A 25,896-nucleotide genomic window follows, 5' to 3' on the forward strand; every position below is an offset into this window, starting at 1 on the left:
GCTTGTCCACATTGGAATGACATCCTGTTGCTGTCCCTGCAATAGGCACCAGAAATGCGTAGGGTTATAAGACAATTGTAAAAAAAGAAACACCATCTTTCGAATGATCACAGCGAGCTGCCTTAGTTGGAAATGTGTTTTTTCCTGTGTTCCCGTTCGTTCAGCTCAAGTTTAATCACTTTCAAATTTTCGCTGAAAATAAGATGTGCAGCTCACAAAGCCATACATTCCATGCAAAATATGAAGATTTCTGTTATTTCCATAAAATAAACATACGTAGGTATAAAAACGTTGCAACATAGCTTCCTAAAGCCAAGTCTCAAATTAGAGGCAATTTTAAATAAACCTACAAACCCTAGGTACGAAATTTGTATGACAGTGTCAGCCTTTACACACCTGCTGTGTTTCATTTTTTTCTCTGACTGGAACAGTTTACATGGACTTTGTGCTCGTTTTTCTTGCTATTTGCCAAATTACAGCCCAAGATACTCAGGGAATAAGGTATATTATGAAAGTTGACTGTCTGCTGTTAATCCTCATAAGTCACCCCAGAGTTACTCCTAGCCTACATGGTAGGCTCCAGAAGATAGTTCTCTTGCTTTGGTGTTACTTATATTTTAAATGAGATCCAATACTTTAACTTGTATTTGAGATCACCCCAGACGCCTGTCTCATTTTTAAATAAAAAAAGCTATGTGAGCCTTTTATGTGACCTCTTATTTCTGCACGGAGTGTGTCGGGAATGACTCACTGACAAAACCTTCTTGAAGAATGAAGGCAAACCATCACCGACTATCAAGCAACAACTTTAAAGAGCTCTTGAACATCTTAAATTCTTCCAACTATTCACAGATTTGACTACGACACCACTTTTCGAGCATTGCCTACATCAAAGATGCACCAACAAGCATTAGAAATATGACTGCACCCCAGTTAGAAGAAAGGAATACATACCAGATCGGACAAGCAGACATGTTACAAGATTTCAAAAGCTGATTCTGCAGCATGTTATACTTACAATAAGCCATTTTAACGCGCCAAATGCCGTGCCGCCAAGCACGCTTTGCTGTTCAGTTTTTGCCTAGTAGCTACATTCTTTCCTCCCATATGTATTTTGATTAGAATACAATGACACTACACCTTTGTAACAGGTTTGTCCCTAACGCTTAAACCATTAAAGGAGCTTTCATCCAATACCTTGCTTTGCTTGTATTTCTAAAATTATATTTAAGCTTTTTACATTTTGTGGTTCTACATGCCAAAGAAGCACTGCTATAATGTCCCCACACCAAAAATCGCAATATAACCAAATCTAGCCAAGACACTATTAGGCTGAGTTCCCATTATGTATAGGTGTTTTTGCGGTCCAATATCCCTAGGAACATGGCTCGTAATCCTCAAAACCATGTGCCACATCATGATAAGCACACAAATGCCCGTGCAAAAAGCAAACTAATGATAATCCACCTCACGGTTTGAAATTTTGGTTCCGGAAACAAGAAAACATCAGCCCAGCTTGAACAGTTAACAAAATGATTGACCCTAAGTCCTAAGAATTGATAGAATTACATAAAATTTACAGATGTGCAATCACAAGGTGTTTCTGGCAGTGGTGCACACAAAAATGCCGCTGTCATGTGACTGAGAACATCCTGGCCATTAAAAAACATTCAAGAGCACAGCTCAGTTGAGTGAACATCCAAGTTGATTTAGCTCAAAGCTAACAAACCAGATGGGATTCTCTCAGCCCTCAAAGGAACCAATAAGAAGGGCTCTGAAGCAGGCACTCCTTTCAAAAATTTAAGGTAATCCACACTGTTTTTCAATGAAAGATGTCTTAGTATAAAAAAAATGATGAGTACAATGCCGTTATAAAAACACCAAGTCAAATCTCTTCTGAAACTTCAAATAGCTTTTTTCAATAAAATATTCCTTCATATGCAACAAAACATTGATGAATACAATGCAATTATGAAATATTTGTAAAAACATCTAATCAAAAATCTTCTGCAACTTCAATGCTGTTTATTACAAATAATGTCATGCATGTTTTAATACATGTTGTACAATATGGCCAGAAAATGCAGATAAAAGCCCCACCAAACACAGAGTACGATTGCCGTAGACAGTACATTACCTTAAAAAAATATCTTACCAGTGAACTTATTTGGGAGTGATTATAACAAGTCATAAAATAGGATTGCATGCAAAAAATTTTTAGCAGTTTGAAATAATGAAAGTGCTGGACAGAAAGATTAAATTTGCTGAGCAAAAGTTTTCATAATGATTCCACTGAAAGAAATCATAGCAGAGAACAAAACAGATGAATATTGACATCTCTAAATCACCAGGTCACTACAAGTATGGCAGTGATGAAGGAAATGGCTACAAGTTGATTCAGCAAACGGTCACTCACTTTTCTATGGGCAGACATGAAAACGACATGGCACAGTGGTCCAGATCAATATGACCTGGCTACTGAAAATCTCACACACAATCAAGTCTTTCATAAAAGTAGTAATGCCACTTCAGCTTGAAGACAACAGTAAAGCGTGACACATTTGTGCAACATTCTACTGCTTGACCGTCCAAACACCAAAAATATTCACATTGATTATGAGGTTTAACGTGCAGACGCTACACAGGCGATGAGGTATGGAGGGATGCGAATGAATTAAAAACACCTAAAGAGGCACCAAGAGCAAAAATACCTGATCGAATGGAACCCACACGCTGCTGTCTCCGAATTTAGGGGCAATGGGGCTGGTACTGATAATTATGGGCAGACAACATATGAATTTCATTTTTTTCCCCGATGGAAGTTTTTACTGAACTATATACAATTATATTGTGTGCAATTATTTATTAAGCAGAGACATGGCATCTTGGAGCACCCAGACGAGACAAAAATAGCACCAGCCTAAGCGGAATATTGAAAGAAAAAGCAATGCTAAGAGCATGACGTACCAAAACTGAATTTATCATTTTCTTAGTGAATTTGTCAAGCTCTTATTTGTCACCGCATTGCCTTCCTTTTATTATTTGGTGAAAGGTAACTGCTCTGCATTTAGCTAAGATGAGAAAAGACTATGTGCTCTTAACGGCCACATCACAAATCTCAACAGTCATGTCACACTGGTTTGAAAAATTAGTAGTAAATGTTCACCTTTCTTTATTGGACAGCAAAAGAAGCATGGAAAAGAGACCAAGAAAACAAGTGACAACGTAGCACCTATGTTGCTCTTTCTCAAACCAAGAAATCCTACCAACTCGACCAACAGTGTACGTGCGTTGTTAATTCCTGTCCAAGTTTCGTAGGCCCCTAAATCGTTCAAAATCCACTAAATCCTTCCCTGCAGACTTGGAGTGTGACTAAATTTGGTGCCACAAAATCAGCAATGCAAAGAAAACAGCAGTACTGAATAAATGTTTTTCCAAAACAAAAATGTAAATGGGTAAAAAAAAACTCAGAACACAGCCCAGAGCACTGAATATACTGTGTTAACTCACTTCAGTGTTCCATGAAACGCAAACAAAATCATTAAAATTGTTTCTTTGTCAGCTCAAAGGCAGAGAAATGATTGATTGATTGTGGGGTTTAACGCGCCGACGCAACGCAGGCGATGAGGCGCGCCGTAGTGGAGGGCTCCGGGTTAATTTTGACCACCTGGGGATCTTTATCGTGCGCCGAAATCTCGTACACACGGGCGTTTTTGCTTTTCGCCTCCATCAGAAAAGCGGCCGCCGCGGCCGGGAATCGAACCCGCGACCTTGTGCTCAGCAGCGCAACGCCTTAGCCACTGAGCCACCGCGGCGGGTGGCAGAGAAATTCTATCTGCCCGTAACTCCTATACATGCTGGGAACTCCCCAAAAGCTATGACATGCTTATAAAAATTCCACAGCAACACTGGTTGCTTTAACTGTTCAAGGAAGCAATCAGAGCTTCTACAAAGCCACTTGTTCAAACTTTTCATTCTTTTTTTATTAGTCACTAACATTTAATATTTTTTTCACATATGGCACTTCTAATAATCTGCAATGAGTCGAGACACCTTGGTACAATACTGCTTGGATTGAGCCAGTTGGCATTTTATGCCTTGTCTGAAAACACCTCACTGGCTGAAAATTCGCGATTGAATGACCCAATCAGTGAACAAAAATATAAGCTTGTATTCCAGCAGTTCAGCCTCCGTGTCGACTATTTAAAAATGCAATAAATTCCCTGAAGGGTCTGATTTAACGCCTCTCAACGTTGCAGCAACTGCTTCCAACACTGCATGGCCAACGAAAACAATACCACCGGTTAAAAATGCACAACAGAAGTGTCAAAAAACCTTACACTGTTTTTTATATTGCAAGAAAAATATTCCGTGTATACAACTGACGAGATGGCATCTGAAAGGTTTAAGAATGCAATGCCAATCTTTCCCTAATGCTTTCAAGAAATAATAAGCACTTGCCTCGACCAGTGCACGTGGGCCATGTTGACTCCTGAACAGTCCCATCTGCACACAAGGCTTTGTTCTTCCTTAGTGTGAACAACTTTTTTCTCACATAAGTAATGCATGTACAAGTACAAAAGATCTAGGCAACAAAGGCCCGGACAAAAATTTCTGCCCTGTGCTTCCTCCTCTCTCTGCCTCCCCAGTTTAGAACAGTTGGCACTGATAGCATTTATCAAGCAGAGATAAGTTGCAGACAAAAATGTTTTGTTTCCAACACGAATTGTTCAGAAGAGCCTTAGTCTAAACAGCAGCTCTGAAGGACAGTCACATATGAATCTTTCCAGCAAGTGCACTGTGGAACCTGAAGAAGGAGCCCGGGTCCTCCTTTATGTTTGTGTGTTTTAAGAATATTTTAGGTATAACCCTTCCACAAGGCATTCACATGTATAGGTCAAGTGAAATTGAAATCAAAGCTCAATTGCCTTTCATGTACAGCATTTTTCTGCATGAACAAAAGGAAATCGCTCCTTAAAATTTAGTTTCCTCCTAGCTTCGGAGCTTTTTCCATCGCTATTGTGCAACTTTTTTGCAGCTATAAACAAGCTTTTGTCCTAACAACCAAACAGTTGAGGTTTATGTGGGCCCTGAGTGTTCAATGACCCTCGTTTTACGGAATAATGTAATTTTTGCTTAGCTTGCTGTTTCAAGCTTCAACGTGACTTTCACTTTTGCTGCATGGTTAACTATTAAAACAAACATTTATGCTTTACAAACTGCATTTTAGTGGAAAGCATACTTTTTCATCAATTTGACAAAAAGATGCCTGCTCTTAAAAAAAGGCCTTCTATTTGAGCCTGGATTTTGCCTAAAATCTACAGAACACCCAAGAAAGTTTACATGGCGTTATTTCGATGTACCACATAATTTTAGCATGATTTTTCTTCAAATAAATTATTCCAAACCACAAAAATGATTTGTCAATAAGGTAACAACAATCGGCTGTATTTACAAAAAAACATTATTTAGTCAGCCAGCAAACGAGGACCCTGACTTGGCATCATGCCATCTACACTCCCTGGCTTTCCTTGCTGTAGCATATATTTCAAATAAGCAAGAATACTTTTTGTTTACCTTAATTCGGAGGCATGACACAATACTGAAGTGCCTGCACAACCTAAGAAGTTCATCAGGAACACTCAGGCAACTACTACTGGAAACAGCCAAGACTAGTGAAAGCAGTTCGACTAATCCTAGGTCGAGCAAGCACACTAATTACCAAACCTAAGAACAAAGGCATTACAATGAACGAGACGTCACTAACAGTAATGTAGAGCTTAAGTACACTCCCAACATCCCTACAGATCTCTCACGTAGTGAAAACATTCAGGAATCAAAAAAGCTTTAGCATAATTTTTGCAGGTACACATACCCTGACTGCCCTTGATTGAGGAAATGCTGCTGGGGATTTTTTTGAGAAAGATGATGATCTGACACTGCCTACAGTAAAAAAGTTGGCTCTAGTTTATTTGACATGGGATGACTGCTCTTAAAAAGATAACTGCTCTTAAAATAAGGCCTTGTTTCAAACCTAGACTTTGCCGAAAATTGGTAATATTGCAGGTCAATATTACCTATATTGACCTGCAATTCAAGCTTTTGTTCTATTCAATCACTTTTCAGCTGTCTCCCCAGAGCGCAATTAACCAGTTAACTGTAATAGTCATCCATGAGATCATTTTCCACTATGCTCAGACACACTCCATGATCTAATGCCAGCTAAGTCTGTGCCAACATCAACTTGTCTCCTACTAGGAACTTCTGATCCCTGCTAAGGCCAGTGTTAAAATCACCTCTTTTCGTTTCCTAGTGCCCGTGAGACCCACCCATGTTATATTCTATTGACAACTGGTGCTGTTCACTGTGTTTTTTCAGCTCATGACTTGTCTGGAAGGAACTCGAACACAACTGGCACGTAAATGGTGGTTTCTCATGAATGCGCATGTGAGCTTTCAAATGCCCCATCTGGGTAAACGCGTGCGAGCACACCGTGCACTTAAACGGCTTCTCTCCCGTGTGAACCCTAATGTGCGCAGTCACATCGGTGGTCTTGTGGCTTGCATAAGCGCAGTAGGGGCAGTGGTGGAGTATCTTCCTTGTGCATGTTGGGCCACACCGCTGATGTCCTCTGGATTGGCGGAAGGCGCTCCTGCTGTCCCTAACAAGGATGGTCGCTGAACCAAGAGGAGGATAGGCTGTGTCCCGAAGAGGAGGGTCCCATCCAGTTGCTGTGTCTGCAGTGTAAAGCAGAAAATTCTGGTTTAAACACAACATAAAGAAGACGTAAACTTGATTTTTCAAAGCTTTTCTTGAATGCTGATATACAAGTTCTGAGAAGTATGCTGTACCACAATCCTGCTTTTTTAAAGACTCAATAATGTTACAAAAACTGCTGTACTAATTAAAGTTGAACGTGTAATGAACAATGTCACATAGCAGGCTTTATTGCACTTCCCTTACGTATGAAATGGTCTATCATTTAAAATTATATTACTCTTAATAATTCGGTTCCTTCAGGCAAACTTATATCAAATTGCAGGTCAGAAATCAAACTTCAGCAGATTAATTCAAAACTGGCCGTCAGATGTTTGGTCTCTTATCCTCAGTGACGTCGCTACCACAGTACGATGAGTTATATAGGCGTGCAGAGAATGACTAAACTGGTGCAACTACAAGCTTGCAAGAGTTCATCCACTGTTTCATATGCAGAACAAGTAGAAAGGAAACCACATGAAACAAGCATCAAATCCATGAACGTTTTATACGTCACTGCTAGCACTTGGTTTGAGAACTACGTAAGTCCCTCAGGTGATTATCTCAGGTACTTATCCAGTCAGTAACACATACTCAAAATTTATAATTCGACACTCCAATTGTACCCCTGGCCAAGCATCCAAAATTACTACAATGGTTTGACCCCCTAGAAACACCAAATAAAACTTACAAAGAATACATCTCTGAACAAAGGAACAAAATGTAAGTGCAAAAGCACTCGGTACCAAGAATGTGTATGCAGAAGCACCACACATATTTCTTTTGAAAGACTTGTGCAGTGGAACTAATGGCGCCCAAAAAGAAAGTGCGATTTACGGTAAGGCACAACAATTATTGCACATTTAACAGGCAGATCTGGACTGGAGCAACATTCATATTTGTAAGGTGGGTGAGTACAAATACAGAATAATGCTCCAAAGCATTACCAGGGCTTCATGCTAGTAAAATCCTTAGGATATAGGTAGAATTTTTTTCCACTAAATGATGCCATTTATGGCTTCGCACTTTAAATCTTTTGCTTCCTACCATTCAGAGAAAAAATAGTGGACAATGTAACACACAGCCGAGGAACCCATACAAATGCAGAAAATTTCCCTCTAAGGATTGCTCACAGAGCGCAAAGCATACTGTGGTTCATATCTGTAAAGCGTCATCAATGCGGTTAGGACTAGCAGTAAATTTGGTGGGCAACGCGGCTCACTAAATGCACCATGCCTACGTATGCAATGTCCAGCGAATGTCGGCCATCCAACACTAAATAGGTACTTTCCAACTGGTACTTTCGTTCTACACGCTTTTAATAAATCCTTGCAGGGAGCCCTTCGTGCATAATTGTAAAAGGTTGCACCGAAATTGAAGTCAAGCATTTTCCACAACATGCACTGGTATCTCATAGAATGTTAATAGCTGTGAGGGCGTTGACAGTTACAGCTCAACTCCTAAGCAGGCATTCCTGTGATACTGTACACATTAAGGCATGATCCTTTCAAAGTACTACCTCAGTACAACCTAGAGGGGCAGCATTATTTGTCTTAAATGGCCCGTTTTTACAACTATTTAGCAGCAATTTTGTCCTGCAATGTCCAATTTCTTTTTCAAATGAAAAAAGTTAACACATATAAGCTGAACTGATAATTATTCGTCAGAATATCCGGTAAAACTGTCATATTCCTAAACAGACACTAGTGTTCTTCCAGCGACATACTCCAGATGAGCTGATATCTACTTCAAAAATTGGATGCCAGAACTGTTGCTTTGTGCCAAGATCTCGTACCAAAACCCAAACAGCAAAACCAAGTGCCTTGCTGATACACATACTACCTAAACATTACGATGCACCAGACAGAAATCTTAGGAAATGCACTCCAGTAAATATGTAGTCAATCAGAAAAGCATGCCAAAGACAGCTAAAACTGCTTCCTTACAAACCATCTGAGGCCATACAGATGCCACAAAACTTAAACACATATAGATGTGACAGTTTTTTATGGTTCGAGACTAGCTAGGGAAGCTGAAAAAAATGTTTCTCGACCCAAATTTAAAAATACATTTATACTACCGTCACTGGGCTAAAACTATCATTGCAAAAAACAAAAACAACATACCACCTTTCATGAATGCCGCCAGATTACAAATTGGCAACACAACACCACACACAATGTCCAGGGAGTTTTGTGAACTGGCAACATTGCCAGTGAAATGGCAAGAGATCAACTTAAAACAAACACTGGTGCAAGTACAGCATCATCCACTTATAGCAAACCCGGTTTTAACGAAATACTGTCCATAAAAAACAAATCTTCGTTTGCTGTAAGAATATATTTGTACAAGTATATTTTATGTTCACGTATAGTGAAAAGTGGAAATTATGAAGCGATTTCCATTTCGCGGTGTGTTTGTACGTTATATGCGGATAGACTGTACTTTGAACCAATTTCAGGGCAGTAAAACATACGGCACCAAAACAATTGGGCCTCTTAAAATAGGCACCCAAACAAGGACTGCATCTGGAAAGACTGGCAGGTGCCATGCTGAATCAGGTTGTGCGCTGAAGGTCATGTTTTTCTGCTGCAAATACTACCCTGAAAAAAAAGAGGACAACCAAATAAAATGAGGACATCATGTTCTCAGTAAACCTTACAAACACCAGCAACTAAACCTCATTAGCTTGTTTGCAAGTAAGCTTAATGCATCCAGAAATAGCACAAAGTACGGTATTCTTCATGGTCTAAATCACTACTCCTTCCACAGCGGCCTCAAATAACAAGCTTCTACACCAGTCCAAAAAAAGCAACTCACAATCTGTTAGCCTGCATCATTTCTGCACAAAAGCGATTCACTTTTTACAATTCAAATTTTGTATGTTTAGTGCACCAAAGCTATACCTGAGCTACGAGAGATGCTGTACCGCAGGGCACCAGATTATTTTGGGCACTTGGGGATCCTTAACGGGACAATGAAGTGATTTGCAAACATTGTGGGATTACTTGCGCAAAATGTAGTATGGAGACCCTTGGCCATGTTTCGACCACTCTCGATGTGTTTACGCGACTTTATTTAGTAGAAACATCAGTTTGAAAGTGCTGTCCTACTCTCCGTATCCTCTTTGCCTATGTCCTATGAAGTCTGGTATGATGCTTATTCGAGGTTTCCTGGCTTGACTGCAGTACTGCTTGCAGGCCCTCCAACAAAGTAGGCCGGCCGACTGACTGGATTTGTGCCTGGAAGAATGGGCCTTTACTTTGTTAATTCGTAGACTGTATCAAGCTTAGTGAAGTCCATGAAGCCAAAGTAGCTCCACACAAGCGCACATGCGATGCTTTGGTGACTGGTATGTTATTAGAAAATGTAAGGACAATTAAAGGCAGGAGAAGTCAGCGATGTTATGGTACTAACAAATAAAAATCAACTGAAAGGTTTATTGTAAAGTGTAAATCGAAGGTACGGGAAGCACTCTTTACACAGGGTAAACTAGCACAGCCGTCAGCAGCGCGACCACACACTTGCGATCGCTCCTTCTGCCTAAGGATCATAACCACTAGTGATAAGATATTCTTTGGGATTTGGAGGATGCTTACTGCACAAGCGTATTTAAAAATAGTCATCTAAGCTACTCGGAATGCTTAAGCTAAAAAAAAATTAACCGGCTACACAATACATACTTTATATTTCCATCCCTGTCAGCGCTGTGGCTATGGCTGAGTGGTATGAAACAATGCATTGTGTTGCAATTACCAAGTTGGAATCCCCGATAAGGCTTTGTTTTTGTTTTTTTGATGGAGGAGGCGGTTGATTTTGGGGTTACCTGGTGTGAACACGCCTCTTATGACACAGGGACGAGCCAGGCGAGCTCCAAAGGTGGGAGCGAAGCGCCTCACAGTTGAGCGCCCCCGATGATGTGGGCATTCATCCACTGCGTACACCTTGACTAGTGAAGGTTATGGTACTAAGCGGTGCTGGAAGGCTTATTTGATGCATTCTAGAGGTGATAACATGGCAGAAAGGTGATATGCCAATCCCTGAGTTATCGAGAATGCCGAACCAACGATAACGTCGGATGCCAAGCATGTTGCATGGAACTGAAACCGGTTGGAATTCTAATCTTGGACATCATGCAATCACATCACAACTCCAATACACATCTGCTGTTGTAGTGGCTGCCGCTAGTGTCAGAAGGTATTTTTTCTTCTTTCAGGCTTTATAAATTTCATAAAGCTTTATTGACCAGATGAACGATAAAAAGTGTTTGAGCCAGTCTATGCAAATCATACAAAAACAGAAGTTTGAAAAATTCACTTCACTGTCCCTTTAAGATGTGCTGCAACCTGGATGCACAGGCGTTTTTGCTTTTCGCCTTAATAAGAAAGCTGACCACCATGGCCGAAGTCCAACTCCGGTCCTTAAGACTTAAGCAAACCAACTTTCTATGCACGTGCATTATGTGAAATTGTGTGTTCATCAAAATATAAGCATTCATAGCTTCTTTTCTTCTCCTTTCCTACACTGCTGTAGTCAGGATGCGCAAGTACTAAATGAAGCTCAATATTTTTTAATCAAAACAAACGGGCCACTAACTGTGATCTCGGGGCATCACAGCATAAATTTACAGGAGTGGTCACAGTAGTGCACTACCATGCGAGATAGAAGCCCTTGTAGCACTTACCACTACTTCATAACAATCTGCTGACAACATTCACATACCACATCAAAAAGCAACAATTCCACTTCAGGTACCAAGAAGGAATGTGTGTTAAGGGAGGCTAATCATGTTATTAGGCTCTGATCTTAATGCAGTTCAGGAGCCACGCTGGTAGCACCAAGCCAGTTCATCTGCAATCTTATCTTTCAACTCACAGATAAGGGCACATGTGTGTAGCCACTTTGACACGGGATGGCAAAAGATAACAGCCAATGCTGTGTCCCATTAACATTTGTTTGGCCCAGGCTTTCTTCTGCCTTTTGTTTATTTGTAAAAAATTTTTCAACAGTTCATAGCCAGACATGGGTGATGAGTGCCTGAAGACAACAAGGTTGGGAAGGATGTACATAATCGCGAAAAAATTGTGAGAAAATCATTCTGATCCAAATACAATGAGCTGTTTTCCCAGTTCTTTCATCCAGTTCCTAGCACTGCTTCTGTAGCTTTTCGCATTTTTGTTTGCCCTAGTAAAGCCAGTAATATTAGAGGCAATCTTGACTACCATAAAAAGCCATTCTTTATTAGCCCAGAACAGGTAATCTTTTAATGTAAACAAAAAAAAGCCTCGAATCTCACTTCTGCATCTGATGTCATCTGCCTGGCAGTACTTCTGCCGCTTCCAATGGCTAACTCCTACTACACTATTATTGCTGATATTTCAGTCTCTATGACATAAGGATGTGCAGAGCACGCACGTACAAATGGATTATATTTACTTGTTATTGCCATGCACACAGGTGCTCAGTTATGACTCCAAAGTACAGAACAGTACACGAAATCCCTGTCACCAATGGTGACAAACGGGGCTTAGTTATTACAAACAGAAAGGTGTGCTTGCGAGACGTTACCTCGCAGACGCTACTGATTGCAAAAGGCACAGCTAGCAACAGCAGCAGCAACCATCATGTGCAGCCTAGTTGTGATGCATTGGCACAGCTCTGTCATCTCCCTGTAGGTTCAGTGTATTATTCTATGCCTATTAGCCAGCCGTGCGGCCCAGCATCGGCTCGCAGCTGGCAAATAGGCAGTCAAGCTCACCCATTGTTATGCACGAGTTGAACAGCAAACAGACACCTCGTTCTGCTGCATGTTAGGCCTGAGCAGGAGGTTTGAACCATTCTGGTGCTCTGGGAGGAAGTGAGCTGCAAAACTCTTCAAAACTCAACAAGAAACACTGCAAAAAAAAAAAAAAAAAACAGGACGGGAGGGCGAGAAAGTTGATATACACAAGCACTTCTGCTGACAACCTCAAATGTTTCGCACCAAGTGGTGAACATTACAGCAAGAGGCTTCCTCTTTCTTCACAGCTTGAGAACTGTTCCAAACACGCTCACAACATTTACTGCAGCGGGGTTCGCTCACAAGTTGATGCAAAGCAAGGCTCACTCATGTCCATGCAGCCTGTTTTCATGATACCTTAACACCCCTTCAATCCGATGGTGATTGTTCTTTAATCACTCAGCCTGGTCATTGCCTTACACGGCTTCTGAAGTTCAAAATCAAATATTGATACCATCACTGCCACAAACCCACCTGGTTCCCATTTCCAATCACTGCACTAACTCCTTCCTCTGTCTGAGACTAGCCAGTATTATACACTCCGAACTCTACCGTGATGCTTGTCCATACTGTTTCATCTCGTTTGCATATCACTTCAGCAGATCCAATTAGAATTCCCATCCTGCCCGTCGGAGCGCAAGCACCTACACCTGATCACCAGCATCACCTCACCATTGTCATGGGAGGCTGCCATGACTAAGATGCCTTTCTACAAGAACTTTGCCAAGTTGTGGAGGACACTGCATTTTTCCAGTGTGATGCGCTGCACCTGTGAAGACTAGCGCAGGGACCTTTGCACAGTTGGTGGTTTTTAAAATGATGCAGTGTCTACAGTGCCGTCCAATCGTTCTTTACCTGACAATCAGGGTGCTGTCTGACGGCGCTGCAAGCACCCATTCCAGTGCCGTCCAACAGCTCTTTAGTGTGGGCGTTAGTTAGAGTGCCGTCTAGCAGAATTATGAGTTTTGTTCAAATGCCATCTGACGCAAACACACGGGAGCACAAGAACTGAACAAAAAATGTACACCAATCCACCCTATAAGGGTGGCTGTAAAGCGAAGCCATAAACGACACCCACAACAATTACCCATGCGATGTCACTTGAATTCCCACATGTGGCTCTACAAAAAGTGAAACCAGAGACAAGTGAAATTCACTTAACCAAACCCTTTATTACTTTAGAGAGATATTCTTTCCTAAGGTCAAATCAATTCATGATCCATGAATGGTGGTTTGTTGCGACAGCAACGATTGTTACAGAACCTTGGGGGGTACAGGTAAAACGCTTTGCTTTAAAAACCACACAGGCTGAGTGAGGTCCGTGTTTTTTTATTGTGCTCCCGTCTTTTTCCGCTGTGCAATTATAGGCAATCTGTGCAACGTACGTCTGGTCTGACCTGCTGTAATATCAGCATTAAAAAGACATATGTAGAGACAAGTTTTGCACACTCAGCGAACTGAAAGCGTCGTTCAAAAGAATGGCCAAGAAAGATAATTTCCTCCACTTTCGGTGGTATTGTATTAGAGCTGCTGAATGAGAGAATCAGGGCCACACTGTACACATATGCATGTGAAAGTGGGGGTGATTCTCATCAAGTGTGTCCCTAGTTCCAATCAGATTCCTCCTTGTGTACTTTTGATATAACTAAACCAACAATATTCCGCTGGGGTCTTGCCAGCAGAAAATCAAAAGTGGGGGCTGTAAGTGACCAAAAACATTACTTTTAAAGTTCTAAAAAAACACCAAGTTTTTACACTGTTTGACCCGAGTAGTCTAGGGAAGTGGGTGCGTGCCCCACTGGCACTTACCAATGAACGCTTGTGTACTTCTTGCTTAATCTGCGGCGGGCATGCAACTTAATTGCACAAAATTTCCGAGGCATAAAATGAGGTCCCTCATGTAGCTAATACCATTCATAGTCTGTGCACAACAAAAAAAATTATTCTAGAATTGTTTAATTCATGCAGCACTTAGGCACGAGTGTGCATTCAAAAGGGGATTGATTAGTAGGACTCCGTATCCCAGCTAGAAAACTAACGTGCTTTGCCTATTGGCGACGAGATGTTTGAGTGGCACCCCCTGGCTTTGACGTCGGCTTAGCGATTCGCACCGCTGTCGCCTGCTACACTCCGCTTGTGAGAGGCAGCAGTGCCTGTGCTAGAAATCACCAAATCACCCGCTTTGATGATTTTGTGCATTAAAAAGCATTTTTCTAGTGAATAGTTATTTTTTTCCAGCTTCTGTCACATATGAATGATGTCAAGCTGTATCCCCCACACAAGTTTGCAACACACAAGGAGAGAGAGAACAGCTTTACTCTGAGCATCGGTCAGAAGATCGCGTGTAACTCGTCCTTTCTAGCTTATTCGCGAGGTGCAGGGCTTAGAGCTTCTGGGATAAGTATTCCAAATGCGTAGGCTTCTCTACAGTATATTTGAGATGCTCTTAAAAAGACTCAACAGTCTAATGCTATGTATTAAGCAGCGGGCCCCTACCCGCGCAGTGCACAGCAGGAAATGAAGCGGCTGCCTCCTATTTCTTTCGTTTCTATTGACTTGTATTAGATGAATGTTTTTTGACCAACGCATTAATTTTTCTGCACCATCACAAAACTCTTATTCGTAGGTTTGGGGATGTTCGGGAGGCTCACAAAGTTGCGTGGATATTTTCTTTGGGCTGTAAGGCATACAGTACCTTCCTCACAAATTGGCTTTCGTTATGGCTGCGTGCAAGAAGGTGCATATACGCAGCGTGTGTCATTTATTCACATGCAAATACAATGAGGTTTGTGCTACGCCACCGCGATCGTACCTCAGACAGCGTTGTCCTGTCCAAAGTACTCGAAGGTGGCTTTTGTGCACCGAATATCTATCGTAACCATCATTATCATAACAAATTCAATCTCGACCCAAACAGTTATGACATGATTACGGTGTTGAAGGCCTCTTATACTTGCTAACAAACACAATAAATAGTATATGTGCCGGTTTCCAGTATAACAATTCATCGAAACCGATGAATATTTCCCAGCAGCTCTTCATCGTTTTCCAACCCTTCCAGGCGTAAAGAACAAATCCTGGTCTACTCGGGAATGCGTTCTATGAATTGAAGAAAATTACTCTTGCTCTCTTGTCCTAACCTGAGCCCTCGGCCCACTAGTCAGCTCGATTTTACTGTTAAATAGTTTCCTCCTCCTCCTCTTGAATGCAGTTTTCCTATAACGCATCTCTGAATATTGGGGAGATATGGCTGTGGGAAATGTACCGAAATATCCCTCCAGGTCTGAACAAACATAGTGTTACCGTATTTTAGCGTAGACGTCACGAGATTTCAATAAACCTCCATAGTGGTTAGAAGCCTGGTATAAAACCAGCACGCGCCTGTACACACAGTTGGTTTCTTGGGACTCAACCTACAGTTTTTGCGGCTCATAGTGCATGCCGGCGTACTTTTCTGCCATGACAACGTAAAGTGATGTGATACAATACTTTCAATCGCTCAGCAAGGTTGCAAAAACTATTTTACCTCAATATGATTACCAGGAATTGTAATGTTTTCTGACAAAGCCAACAGCTTCAAAGGCATAGAATTTGGTTTGGTCTCGCATTTTCGCTGCTGTCGGTTACTAGCAGCTGGCTGTTCCCTTTGTTCGAAAGATTGCTTAATACTGAAGCTGCCGCCTAGCTCCGACTCTTCGCGCTCCGCACAGGACCCGCTTCGCAAGGAATGGGGTGACGCCAGCAATGTGTCTTCCGTAGCGGCATCCAGAACTATACTTTAACTCACGCCTTGAGCTTGTGCATGGGATTTTAAGTGTAATATTATGGTAAAAAGTTACGCACACGCAAAATATGGTGCGAACAAGCATCAGACATCAACCGAGTGCAAAGAAACAGCAGGGAGAGCGAGCCCGAGTGAAGCAGATGACAAATGTGAGAATCCCTATGCCGATGTCACGGAGAAGCGCTTCGCAGCACCGCTCGTGGTCGCGCTCTCCGCCAATAATATCTAAGAAAACTTCCAAGGCTTTTCGCTTACCATTACAGCCTTTGCCATAACATAACAAATTCGGTCTCATTGCTTCACTTCATGTTTCATTGCTACTGAATGGGTTTTGAACACGTCCCGTAGCAAAGGATGCAAATGCGTGGGAGCTCTTTGCCCCGGTTTACAAACCATGTTCACACATAAATGCGGCGACAGTTACAATTTGCTGCCAGTAGGTGATAAGTGCTTGCAGAGGCTATAGGTTGTATTCACTGGCATGGCATGCATGCGAACAGCCTCATGTGTGCACCGCCAGGCCAGAGCTTGTGTGTCACCGTTGCTAAAGCGACGTCGTATGCACGAGCTGTGCGCAGCGCAGGCAGCCGCGACTTCTCCATGCTTGCCAGGCTGCCTGCAATGCATTTTGTCCTTGTACAAGGCGTGTTTGTGTGATTCATTAATAAAGGGTGCGCTGCGTTAACATTGGTTAGGCAAAGGTAGTGGCTTTTTCGTTCATCAGTGTCCGCATACACTTATGATTACAAGTCGGTCGAGGCTCACAGGCTGCACAGTGAGCGCCGTAGTAGCACTGCTGTGTGGCAGCGTTTGTGCGGGCGGCAGCAGCAGAAATACTGTGTCCCACAGAACTCAAAAGCATTACCTTTATGTAAAGTATTGTTTTGCACAGCGTCCTACAGCCTACTTGTCGCAAGACACGAGTGAAGTCGCTGGCATAGATTAGTTGATTAATAGCTGCCGTGTTTTGCTATCGGTTACTGATTGCTCAGCTCTCAGCGAGCACCTTCCCTTTCAGTTGCTCAGCCCCTTACCAATAGATGCCACTAGTCTCCCAGCTAACAATGCACTCACTGCAACGCTAGTCATATCAAAATGACATGCGTGTGCACACTCACGATTTCTTTGGAAGCATTACTTGGCTTATGTACTGAATGCCCCCGTCTTGGGCAAGGCGCCGGCGCACTCATGTCAATATCTGTGTTCACGGGCAAATGCTTGCCAGTGTAGGCATTTTTTGTGTCGTGCCGCTTTCTTTTGCAACCGTAGCTCCATTTCTTGGTGATAATGCCATTCTCAGGGGTAATTATAGCATCACTAGACAATGTTGCTGCGATTATCCATATCTGTTGACACCATGGCTGTAAATGGGGTAAATACAGCACAGACAAGACGTCGGGGCCTGTTTTTTCGTTTTTGCAAGATGAGGATGCATGTGGAGGCATGGTGGGCACTGCCATGGTGGCTTTCAGTGTTGCGAAGAGAAGAAATCGGCCACCAAATTTTATGTGAATAATACCTAAACTGGCCAGTCCCGAGAACCAACCGTAATTACTAACCTGTGGCCGCAACAGGCTGGCATCTTTTCGCTGACGTCCCTCCATTATATGCAGAACACCCAGGCTGCCCCAGCTAAAGTCCCTATATTGAGTCTCCATCAAATCACACTGCAACTTTGAAGTTAAAGCACTGTCGGACGGCAGAGGGGCATACGCTTGCCGCACCATCAAATGGTACACCAACTGCCCAGTTAAACTATCAGACGGCACTCCAGACACTGCGTTAAAAGTTGACCCTCTATCACTCTTCCAGGAGCTTTGCATCCCAAGATCAACTCTGACCAAAAACTCAAAGGAAAGGTCTCAGTATGTGACACTGCATGCAACAGTACCGACCTGCACAAGCCTCAGGTGCCTAGACCAGTGCTTCCAGGCAGCAGTGGCCTAAGCAGCAGCTGACGCTAATGTATGTCTGCGGCGGTAAGCCGTCAGGCTGCAGCACCTAAATGTAGACTCACCCACACTCAGTACCACCAGAGTGAGGCGTATGAAGGCTTTCCAGATGCGTTTGAACAGGTGTCTGCATGACGGCCTTCCCATGAATTGTGGTGGCATTAGACCACTTGATCTAGTGAACACTTGCACACGCACACACACGCCCCACTCAACCAAGTCACCACCAAGACTGAGCCACTGTGTCACCACCACTCACTCCACACTCTTCTGCGGCGCAATGACATCCGGGATCTGCCACAGCGGAAAAGCGCACAGCGAAGCGTCAGCACACGTCCCACTAGCCAACACTAGCCGTCTGCTTGAGCACGACCTTTACACGAGTTCGTGCCACACTGCCCACTGGCACCACACTTAGTCTCTGCACACACTGGTCGGCAGATGGGAGACCTGAGTGAACAATCAGCAGCAAATGGTCGATTCAAGAAGCATGCTGCTCCTGTTTCTCCCAAGGCTTGCCTAGCTGCTTGTTTGGCCGTTTCCGCTTCCAGCCAGACAGCAGAGCAGCAGGCTGGGCATGGCAACGGAGTACTCCAAGAAAGGTCTTGTACCCTGGGGCTTGCAGCCAATATTTAGGTGCCACATGCTGCTGCTCCTCTGCAGTCACGAATGCGTGCAACAATGCATTCTAGCTTGCTTTGCCCCTGCATGTACAGGTACAGGTGCAGTTGCCAGTGGGAATGCAGCTGCTACACTGTCGGCCGGTCACAGGACAAACAACCTGCAGAGACAGAAAGAGAGAAAATGCTTATTAAAAAAAGAAAGAGGTGTTGTGATTGTTTCAGGGGTGGTGCCCTCCTTCCAGGGCCTCGGACTCTTCTGCCCGTCTCTGGGCTCGAAGAATCAAATCCCTGTGAGTCCCAGTCCGATCTCGCCAAAGCTGCCTCCCGTAGCGCAAACATACAGAGCACATAGCACCAGTTATTGAATTCAAGGCTCGGTAATAAATCTCGACACAACAGGAAAGCACACCCAGACAGACAGGTCTGAATTTGTAGGAGAAATTTACCCAAGCAATCAATAGCAGCAAAATGTACAGGGATGAGGACAGCGTAAATGAAGCTGTTGGCTATGTGAAGCTTTTTAGTCTCTTCACCAATCAGCCGAAATCCGCACTTCCTGTGTAGAACCAGTGAGCTGGTTGGAGCAGTTTTGGGGGGACTTAAAAATGTGTTTTTTTGGGCTGGCTTTAGACCTGTGTGAAAAATAAAATGTTCCTCAAAGTGAAATTATGCGGCCATAAAAAACATGACTCGTATAAAGCAAACAGCGGGAGACACAATGATTTCAGCTAGAAACTGCGAATGTCTTTTGAACACGAGGGCACTAATTGTTAAAAACAAGATGGTACAAGCAAGCGCCTTGTAGATAACGAGAGCAAATGTTCCATTAAGCCTAACTTTCTCTTGGACAGGGAAGATGAAGTCGATGTTACCTTCCGAAAGCTCTCACGCTTCCTCGAGTTGTGCTTGGCGCCTGGAAGAAATTCCCAAGATGTAGTACCAACGTGCCCGCATAGCCACTTAATTCACAGCATGCAATGTTTATGACGGCTCCCCAAACAATTTCAGGCAGCCACCAACCGACGGAACGTAAACGTTCCTTTCAGTAAACCTTAATTAATGAGAATTCTTCATAGGTAACGGTAGGACCATGCCCTTGTAGCGACATCGTAACAACCGAAACCCAGCGCGATTGCTGCATCGCCCTCCAGGTGAAGCCCCTTTCGGAAGCACAGCTGGTTACTTTTTGATGACTACGGCAGTCCAGGAACAGTAGTCCAACAAAATTTCGGCTCTAGACTACGGCATGACTTGAATCCAAACTGAACTCAATGCACGAACATCGCGCATTGCTAAAAGGGACGAGGCGCTGCAGTTAAATTGTCATGTAGTAAATAACTAATACGGTAACAAACGGGTGTGAACAACAAGGCCGAAAACAGTCAGTACAAGAACGCCACTGAGTACGTTCACGTATTCATTATATTACTATCTAGAAACCTTCTCCCGTCCTAATGTTAAAAAATGAGCGGTATGGTCGCCGTTAGTTTAGCCCCCTTTTGATTAAAAAACAAACTCGCTTCTTTAGTCAACTCTTCATCCACAGAAACGAAGAGTACGGAGATAGAGCACTACGTACAAACACGCGATTAAGAACGGTGTACTGACAACGCGTAGTCACCTTCACTCGATCGTGGAGCCATCGCTGAGGTGCTGTCGAGTGGATATCGCTTAAATAGTTTGATACTTGGCCATGTACTCACGAGGTAAACGCTTGTCTCGAACTTAGTAATCCATAGAATACGCTAAGGCGTGCATAACTAAGCATAAATGCAGGTCACAAAAGCAAATAAGGCACTGACCACAGAGAAATCGCAGTTTCAACAGTGTAGGAAGCCATGTTGACGCTTCTTTCGGCCCGGCTGCACCATCGAACGGCTAGTTGTCGATGGCACTAATTTGTAATCTAAACAATCTACAGGCTTGACAATTCAAGAAAACTATTTTTTATTCCATAAGGTAGCTTTCTTTTTGTGCAGACGCCTCCTGGCTTTACGATTACTGCGGCCGAAGCATAGCTACTAAATCCGTGGCGAAAACCACTACAGTTTGGCTTACTCAACATTGCCGCTCGCGTTGCGTATGTTTGCTTGCATGTTTGCTTGCTTCATGGAGGCTTGCTTGTTTACTCCTCCATGCTTGTTTACGATGCAGCTGATTGCAGCGCGGATTGTCGCTTTCTTTGAACCCCCGGGCGCCAGGTAGGTAGCTCGTGTGTGAATATGTATGATGACAATACGTAGTTATCACTTCCCCCTTTGCCGCATATCAAGCAGTCGATCGGAGAACTATCAGAAATGCGAAAGCGAGCTTCATACGTTTGATGGGAACACGTGCGTTCAGACACGAGTGCGGGGCAAACTGCCAACAATCTTTGTTGGCAGTTTGATACACATGACCGAGTCATGTGTGTCAAGCTGCAATAGTTGTTTCTATGTCAGGACACTCTTCACTGTTAACCAAGCATATTCGGTAAAATAACTTCGCACAGCGTTCGCAGCAACGTTTGTTTCCAAAATGCCGCAATGCATATGCCCGGGCCTCTGTTCAACATCACTTTCATCGAGCTGCTTCCCTTTAATTGCAGAGCTTTTGCAGCACCCTCACCCACTAGCCACTGTCTGTAATCAAAGTGTCAAAGTTCGACATGCCCGCCGCAATCTCGCCGACTCGTTTTTTTTCTATAACTTGACGTAATTCACTGAACAGTACCGACCAACCTCCCCCTCAAGCTCGGCAAAGAACGTCCCCAACGTTAAAGTTGACATCTCCGGCTGCGGCAGCATTGGCGCCCAGGGGCAGTGTTGCCGAGGAACTGCCGGCAACTTTTCTCCCGGGATAATCTGCCGGCTGCCGGCAAAATAGGACCCGCGAAAATGTGCCGGCAGAATATCACGTGGTCTGGGCCGGCCAATGGGAAGGAACTGCCGGCAATTTTTCTCCCAGGCTAATCTGCCGGCTGCCAGCGAAATAGCCACTGCCGTCTTTGTTTGCCCTTAAACGTGTTGCCATAGAATACGTGCTATTATCGGCTCATAAATGTGCCCCTTGAACAAAAAGGGAAACGGCCACGGAACCGCTCACGTGTGCTTGCTCTTTGCTCGGTCTGTAGTCTTCATTAACCCCCCCCCCCCCCCCCCTTCCGAGGAGACTGTTAATTCCCTGCGGGGCCACACGCGTGCAAAATCCTCCCTGTTCTGTGATATCACCTTCAATTACCACGCATGTGAACTATACGTGAACTCGAAGACGGCCGTTGTGGTATGCGTTCCGTACTCGTGACGCTCGGCAACAAAGTCAGGCGTCGTGAAATTGCCGTACTCGCTCAGAGAACTTCTCTTGTCGCCCGACGGATGAAACTTTTTGTGCGTCGCTTGCCGCTGTCGTGGGTCGCGTCGGCCGCCACTAGATCATGTATAGCATATCTTAGTGTTTGCGAGTATAAAATTGTGGTCACTGACCAAGTCAAAAGGAAAACATTTGACGTTTCGGAGCCCATATGGGCACGATTTTATACTCGAAAATATAACCCCTGACCAGACGAAGTTGCGTTAAACACTCGCTTATGATATCTCAGTGTCGAGTCATGTGCGGGGATTGTATCGGGACATGCGAATGTTCCCGGGTTTGGGGTGTGGATTGCAACTTGCAACTCTTAAGCGTAAGGGATTTTTCTGCGTTAACCTTGTTTTGGACCTTGACAATAATGCGGAAAATTCTGGAACACTTCTCAGCATTTCAAAAAAAGGAGTGTTCAGCGTTCCGTCCAGACGGAATGCTAAAAACTGCTAAAGTTCCGTCCAGACTGAACGCCAAATCAAAACCAGCTGATTAGCCGCCATTTCTCATCCTGGGATTTTGTGTAGCGGTTCCGCCGCCGACTGTGGAGGTTGTAGTCCCTGGTTTGATTTGCGCAACGTTTTTGTTTTGTTTTGTTTTTCTTTTTGTTTTTTTTTGTTTTTTTTGGGGGGGGTAGGGGGGGGGAGCATAATCAGCGTTTTCTAAAAGCTGTACTTCACGCCCGCTTTACAATTCATGCGGTGAGAGCAGTCGGTCCTGGTTTTTTACTCAAGCGGCCGAACCGCTCCCGTTCACTGGAGCCAAGGCCGACGTAGCCATTGCCAGTTATGTCCGATCTCCTATAATTATTACCAGTGATTAATAATTAACAGTGACTCTGGCTAGTCAGTGAGCAGAAGCGGTTTGGCCGGTTGGGTAAAAATCAAGATCGACTTCTCGCTGAAATATTGTGAAGCGGGCGTCAGGTGGCGGCTAGGAGATCTGTCTGGCTTGAGCTAGTGTTAGTCCGATCATCTGTAATTATTAATAATGATTAATAATTATCAGTGTTTCTGGCTAGTCAGCGAGCAGTAACAGTTTGACCGGTTGGGTAAAAATCAAGAGAGACTGCTCTCAACGCGAGTTGTTTCCTCCGGACAGAACTTTATGGACAGTTGCCATTCTGTCTGGACGGAACGCTAGACACAGCCTTTAAAAAAAAGTTGTTTTTGATTGGATAGTGACAAACAGCAAAACCAATCACTCACAAAAGTGATTTTGTTGCTGACGACAAATTCCCGAGAAGCTTCCTGATTTCAGTCGAAGTCAGAAGTAACCTCCCCAGAATCTTCTTCGTAACTGAAGTAACCTCCCAGCATCAGCAAAGGGTAGCTTTTGATGTGTCCGACCTTTTTTTATAATTGCAGGACGAGCAAGGAGCAGCGCAGTGGCGGTCTTCTAGTTGTGATGAGTGGCTCCACAAGTGCACGCAAACTATGAAGAAAAAGAAATGACCGTTATCTCGGACATCAAGAAGCACCCAAGCGAACAAGCCCTTTGGAGGCGGAGGAGAGGTCGAGGGTTGTGCAATAGAAGAGCGACCAGGACAGTGGAGTGGAAATTTAGTTGGCAAGCCACTTGATTCCGAGACCATCACCATCGATAATCTTGAAAGCATACTTCCTTGTCCTGGCCTTCCAGACGGGCTCAAGTGTCTTCAAGGTGTTGCCATGTCCTCTCACTCTGGCTTGAGCCTGTGTTTCTGCTACAACCCAACCTGAGCGTGTTCATGGCCCTTCGGCAGTTCCTCACTCAGGCTCAGGCCAACCTACTGCCGCCGACCTCGTCTTACTCAACGTCCCCCTGTGGGTTCCTGTGCAACTCGCCCCAGCTTGCAGGTGAACCCATCATCCAAGACTGCACTGGTTCTAGAAGCCACCTGGATGACCGCCGTGTCTCGACCGCACCGCACAAGTTAGATGTGTTGCACCGTGACTGATCCATGTGACTAGCGTCGGCCACAGAGGTGTCTGAACTATCTTTCGTGAATGCTGTTTGTTCACAAACAATGTGTGCTTGTTGTATCGTATCAGTGACCTTTCTGTGTTGTCGTGCTGCTATGTATGGTTCATGCAACACGTACACGAAAAATGACATTATAGGGGCACTGCGGACAAAACACAAGTTTGGTTAATTCGAAAGATTGCCTTGGTACAATCATACTGACACCACTTTTAACGCACACTTAGCTCAAATAAGCCCGATAATTAGGAAAAAAGGGATTGGCCATGCAACCCACTAGTTCATTTCCCGCCACAGAACCTATGATGTCATATGTGCTCAACTGTGTGATTGGCAGAGGTCGGCAAATGCGAACACAAATTAGGCACTGCTTATAAGCTTGCCGAACGAGCTATTTGTGCTTAAATGTAATGCATATTCATTTTACAGCAGTAAGAATGGTGCGGTAAACGATGAAGGTTACGAAAATACACGTAAGCGCAGAAGTACCAATGTGCACAGCTGTTGGTGCTGGGCGCACTATGGTTGTTTTAGCTGCACAGCACTCCGCCACTTTGAAGTTGTCTTACACGACACTGGTGGATTCGCGTAAGCGACGTTGTCTTACATGACCCTGTTTATCGAGGATACCCCATGTTTCATGAAACAATTACTTTCTACAGTAACAAAAACAAGGCAGGTGCAAATACAGTCAAAAGCCAAACAACGGCGGACGACGGTCCGTGGATGAGTATAGTAGCGCCATCCGGGAGGGCTGACAGCAAGCAAAGCTGCAGAGCCGAATGACACACTGAAAGTTCGTTTGAATATGCGCCCTTATCACTTCATTGCTGACGTTACGAAAGCGCACAATTTGGTGGGTGAATCAAAATTTTAACCTAAATTGATTAATTTCTCAGTGAGTATGTCATCATTTGCTGCTGGACAAGCGGTTGTGGCACTATGCAACATGAAATCTTTCGAATAAAATAAACTTGTATTCTTCTGCATGGCCCCTTTAAGTGTTGAAAAAGCCTTAAGATACCGAATGACATCATTTTGGCAGGCCGTACTACACGTGACAACGCAAAGGCATTAAATGTGTTACGCGTGATGGTGATAATGACCAAAAAGAGAATTGCACTCATATTTATCAGTTTTTAAAGTAGAGAAAAACGTCTTACAAGGTTTAAAGATGTTCTTTGTGGAAAGAGACGTAAGAAATTGTTTTCTAAAAAATGTTGTGAGCCGTTTTTATAGGTGGCTTCAGCAGCTGCTGTTGCCTGCCAGCGGTAGCCAAATCCGAAAAATTCAAGACGACGAGTAACACAATGTTTTGCCTTTTGCCACTGTTTTGGTAAACTTTGTCTCCAAAACTTCGTCACCAAGAGTGCACAAAAAATTGTCTCATTTCAGTGTGCAGCTACGCTTCCGCATCAATACTCCGGTGCTCAGAGTTTCATTGGTTTCATCTGATGTTGATCACGTTAGAAAATGGGCACATTTATACCCATGCCACACTTACATGAAAAAGGACATAAACTCTTAATGCCGTAAGTTTTAATGCCATTAATTTGCTGCTACACACAAAAATTAATGCCATTCGCTCTAATGTCATTTTTGGTTTAAGGAGTTCCGCACAACTCATTCGCCTTCACAAACGCCTTAAATCTGCCTACTGTCAAAGATGATGAGCGCCAAATGAAACCAACGAAACTCTCA

At 43.7% G+C, this 25,896-nt stretch overlaps 1 protein-coding gene and 1 long non-coding RNA gene across 6 annotated transcripts in view; one reads left to right on the top strand and one right to left on the bottom strand.

The window, feature by feature from the left end:
- LOC144158988 (uncharacterized) lies at positions 1 to 20,941 on the bottom strand. 3 transcript variants are annotated; one of them, XR_013320225.1, is made up of 4 exons: positions 20,516 to 20,637; positions 18,337 to 19,052; positions 12,515 to 12,650; positions 1 to 9,359 (listed from the first exon to the last, which is right to left on the bottom strand). It is a non-coding gene; the product is annotated as an uncharacterized LOC144158988 (long non-coding RNA). The 3 variants fall into 3 exon arrangements; XR_013320224.1 differs by lacking the exon at positions 20,516 to 20,637 and adding an exon at positions 20,697 to 20,941 and having other exon boundaries at positions 1 to 12,650; XR_013320223.1 differs by having other exon boundaries at positions 1 to 12,650.
- Positions 20,469 to 25,896, top strand: part of LOC144158986 (transcription factor Ken-like) — a 9,040-nt gene continuing 3,612 nt past the window's right edge. Inside the window, exons 1-2 of one of the 3 annotated variants that reach the window (XM_077690208.1) lie at positions 20,469 to 20,600; positions 23,601 to 24,071. In XM_077690208.1, coding sequence (XP_077546334.1) covers positions 23,963 to 24,071 — 109 coding nt within the window. In that variant the 5' untranslated portion in view covers positions 20,469 to 20,600; positions 23,601 to 23,962. Of the gene's footprint in view, positions 20,601 to 21,024; positions 21,096 to 21,866; positions 21,999 to 23,600; positions 24,072 to 25,896 lie in introns of those variants that run through there. The other 2 variants (XM_077690207.1, XM_077690209.1) reach the window with 2 other exon arrangements.

The sequence above is a fragment of the Haemaphysalis longicornis genome, unplaced genomic scaffold (genome assembly GCF_048455015.1).
Source record: "Haemaphysalis longicornis isolate Haplotype H1 unplaced genomic scaffold, Haemaphysalis longicornis Haplotype H1 scaffold_10, whole genome shotgun sequence".
Taxonomy (NCBI): Eukaryota; Metazoa; Arthropoda; class Arachnida; order Ixodida; family Ixodidae; genus Haemaphysalis; species Haemaphysalis longicornis.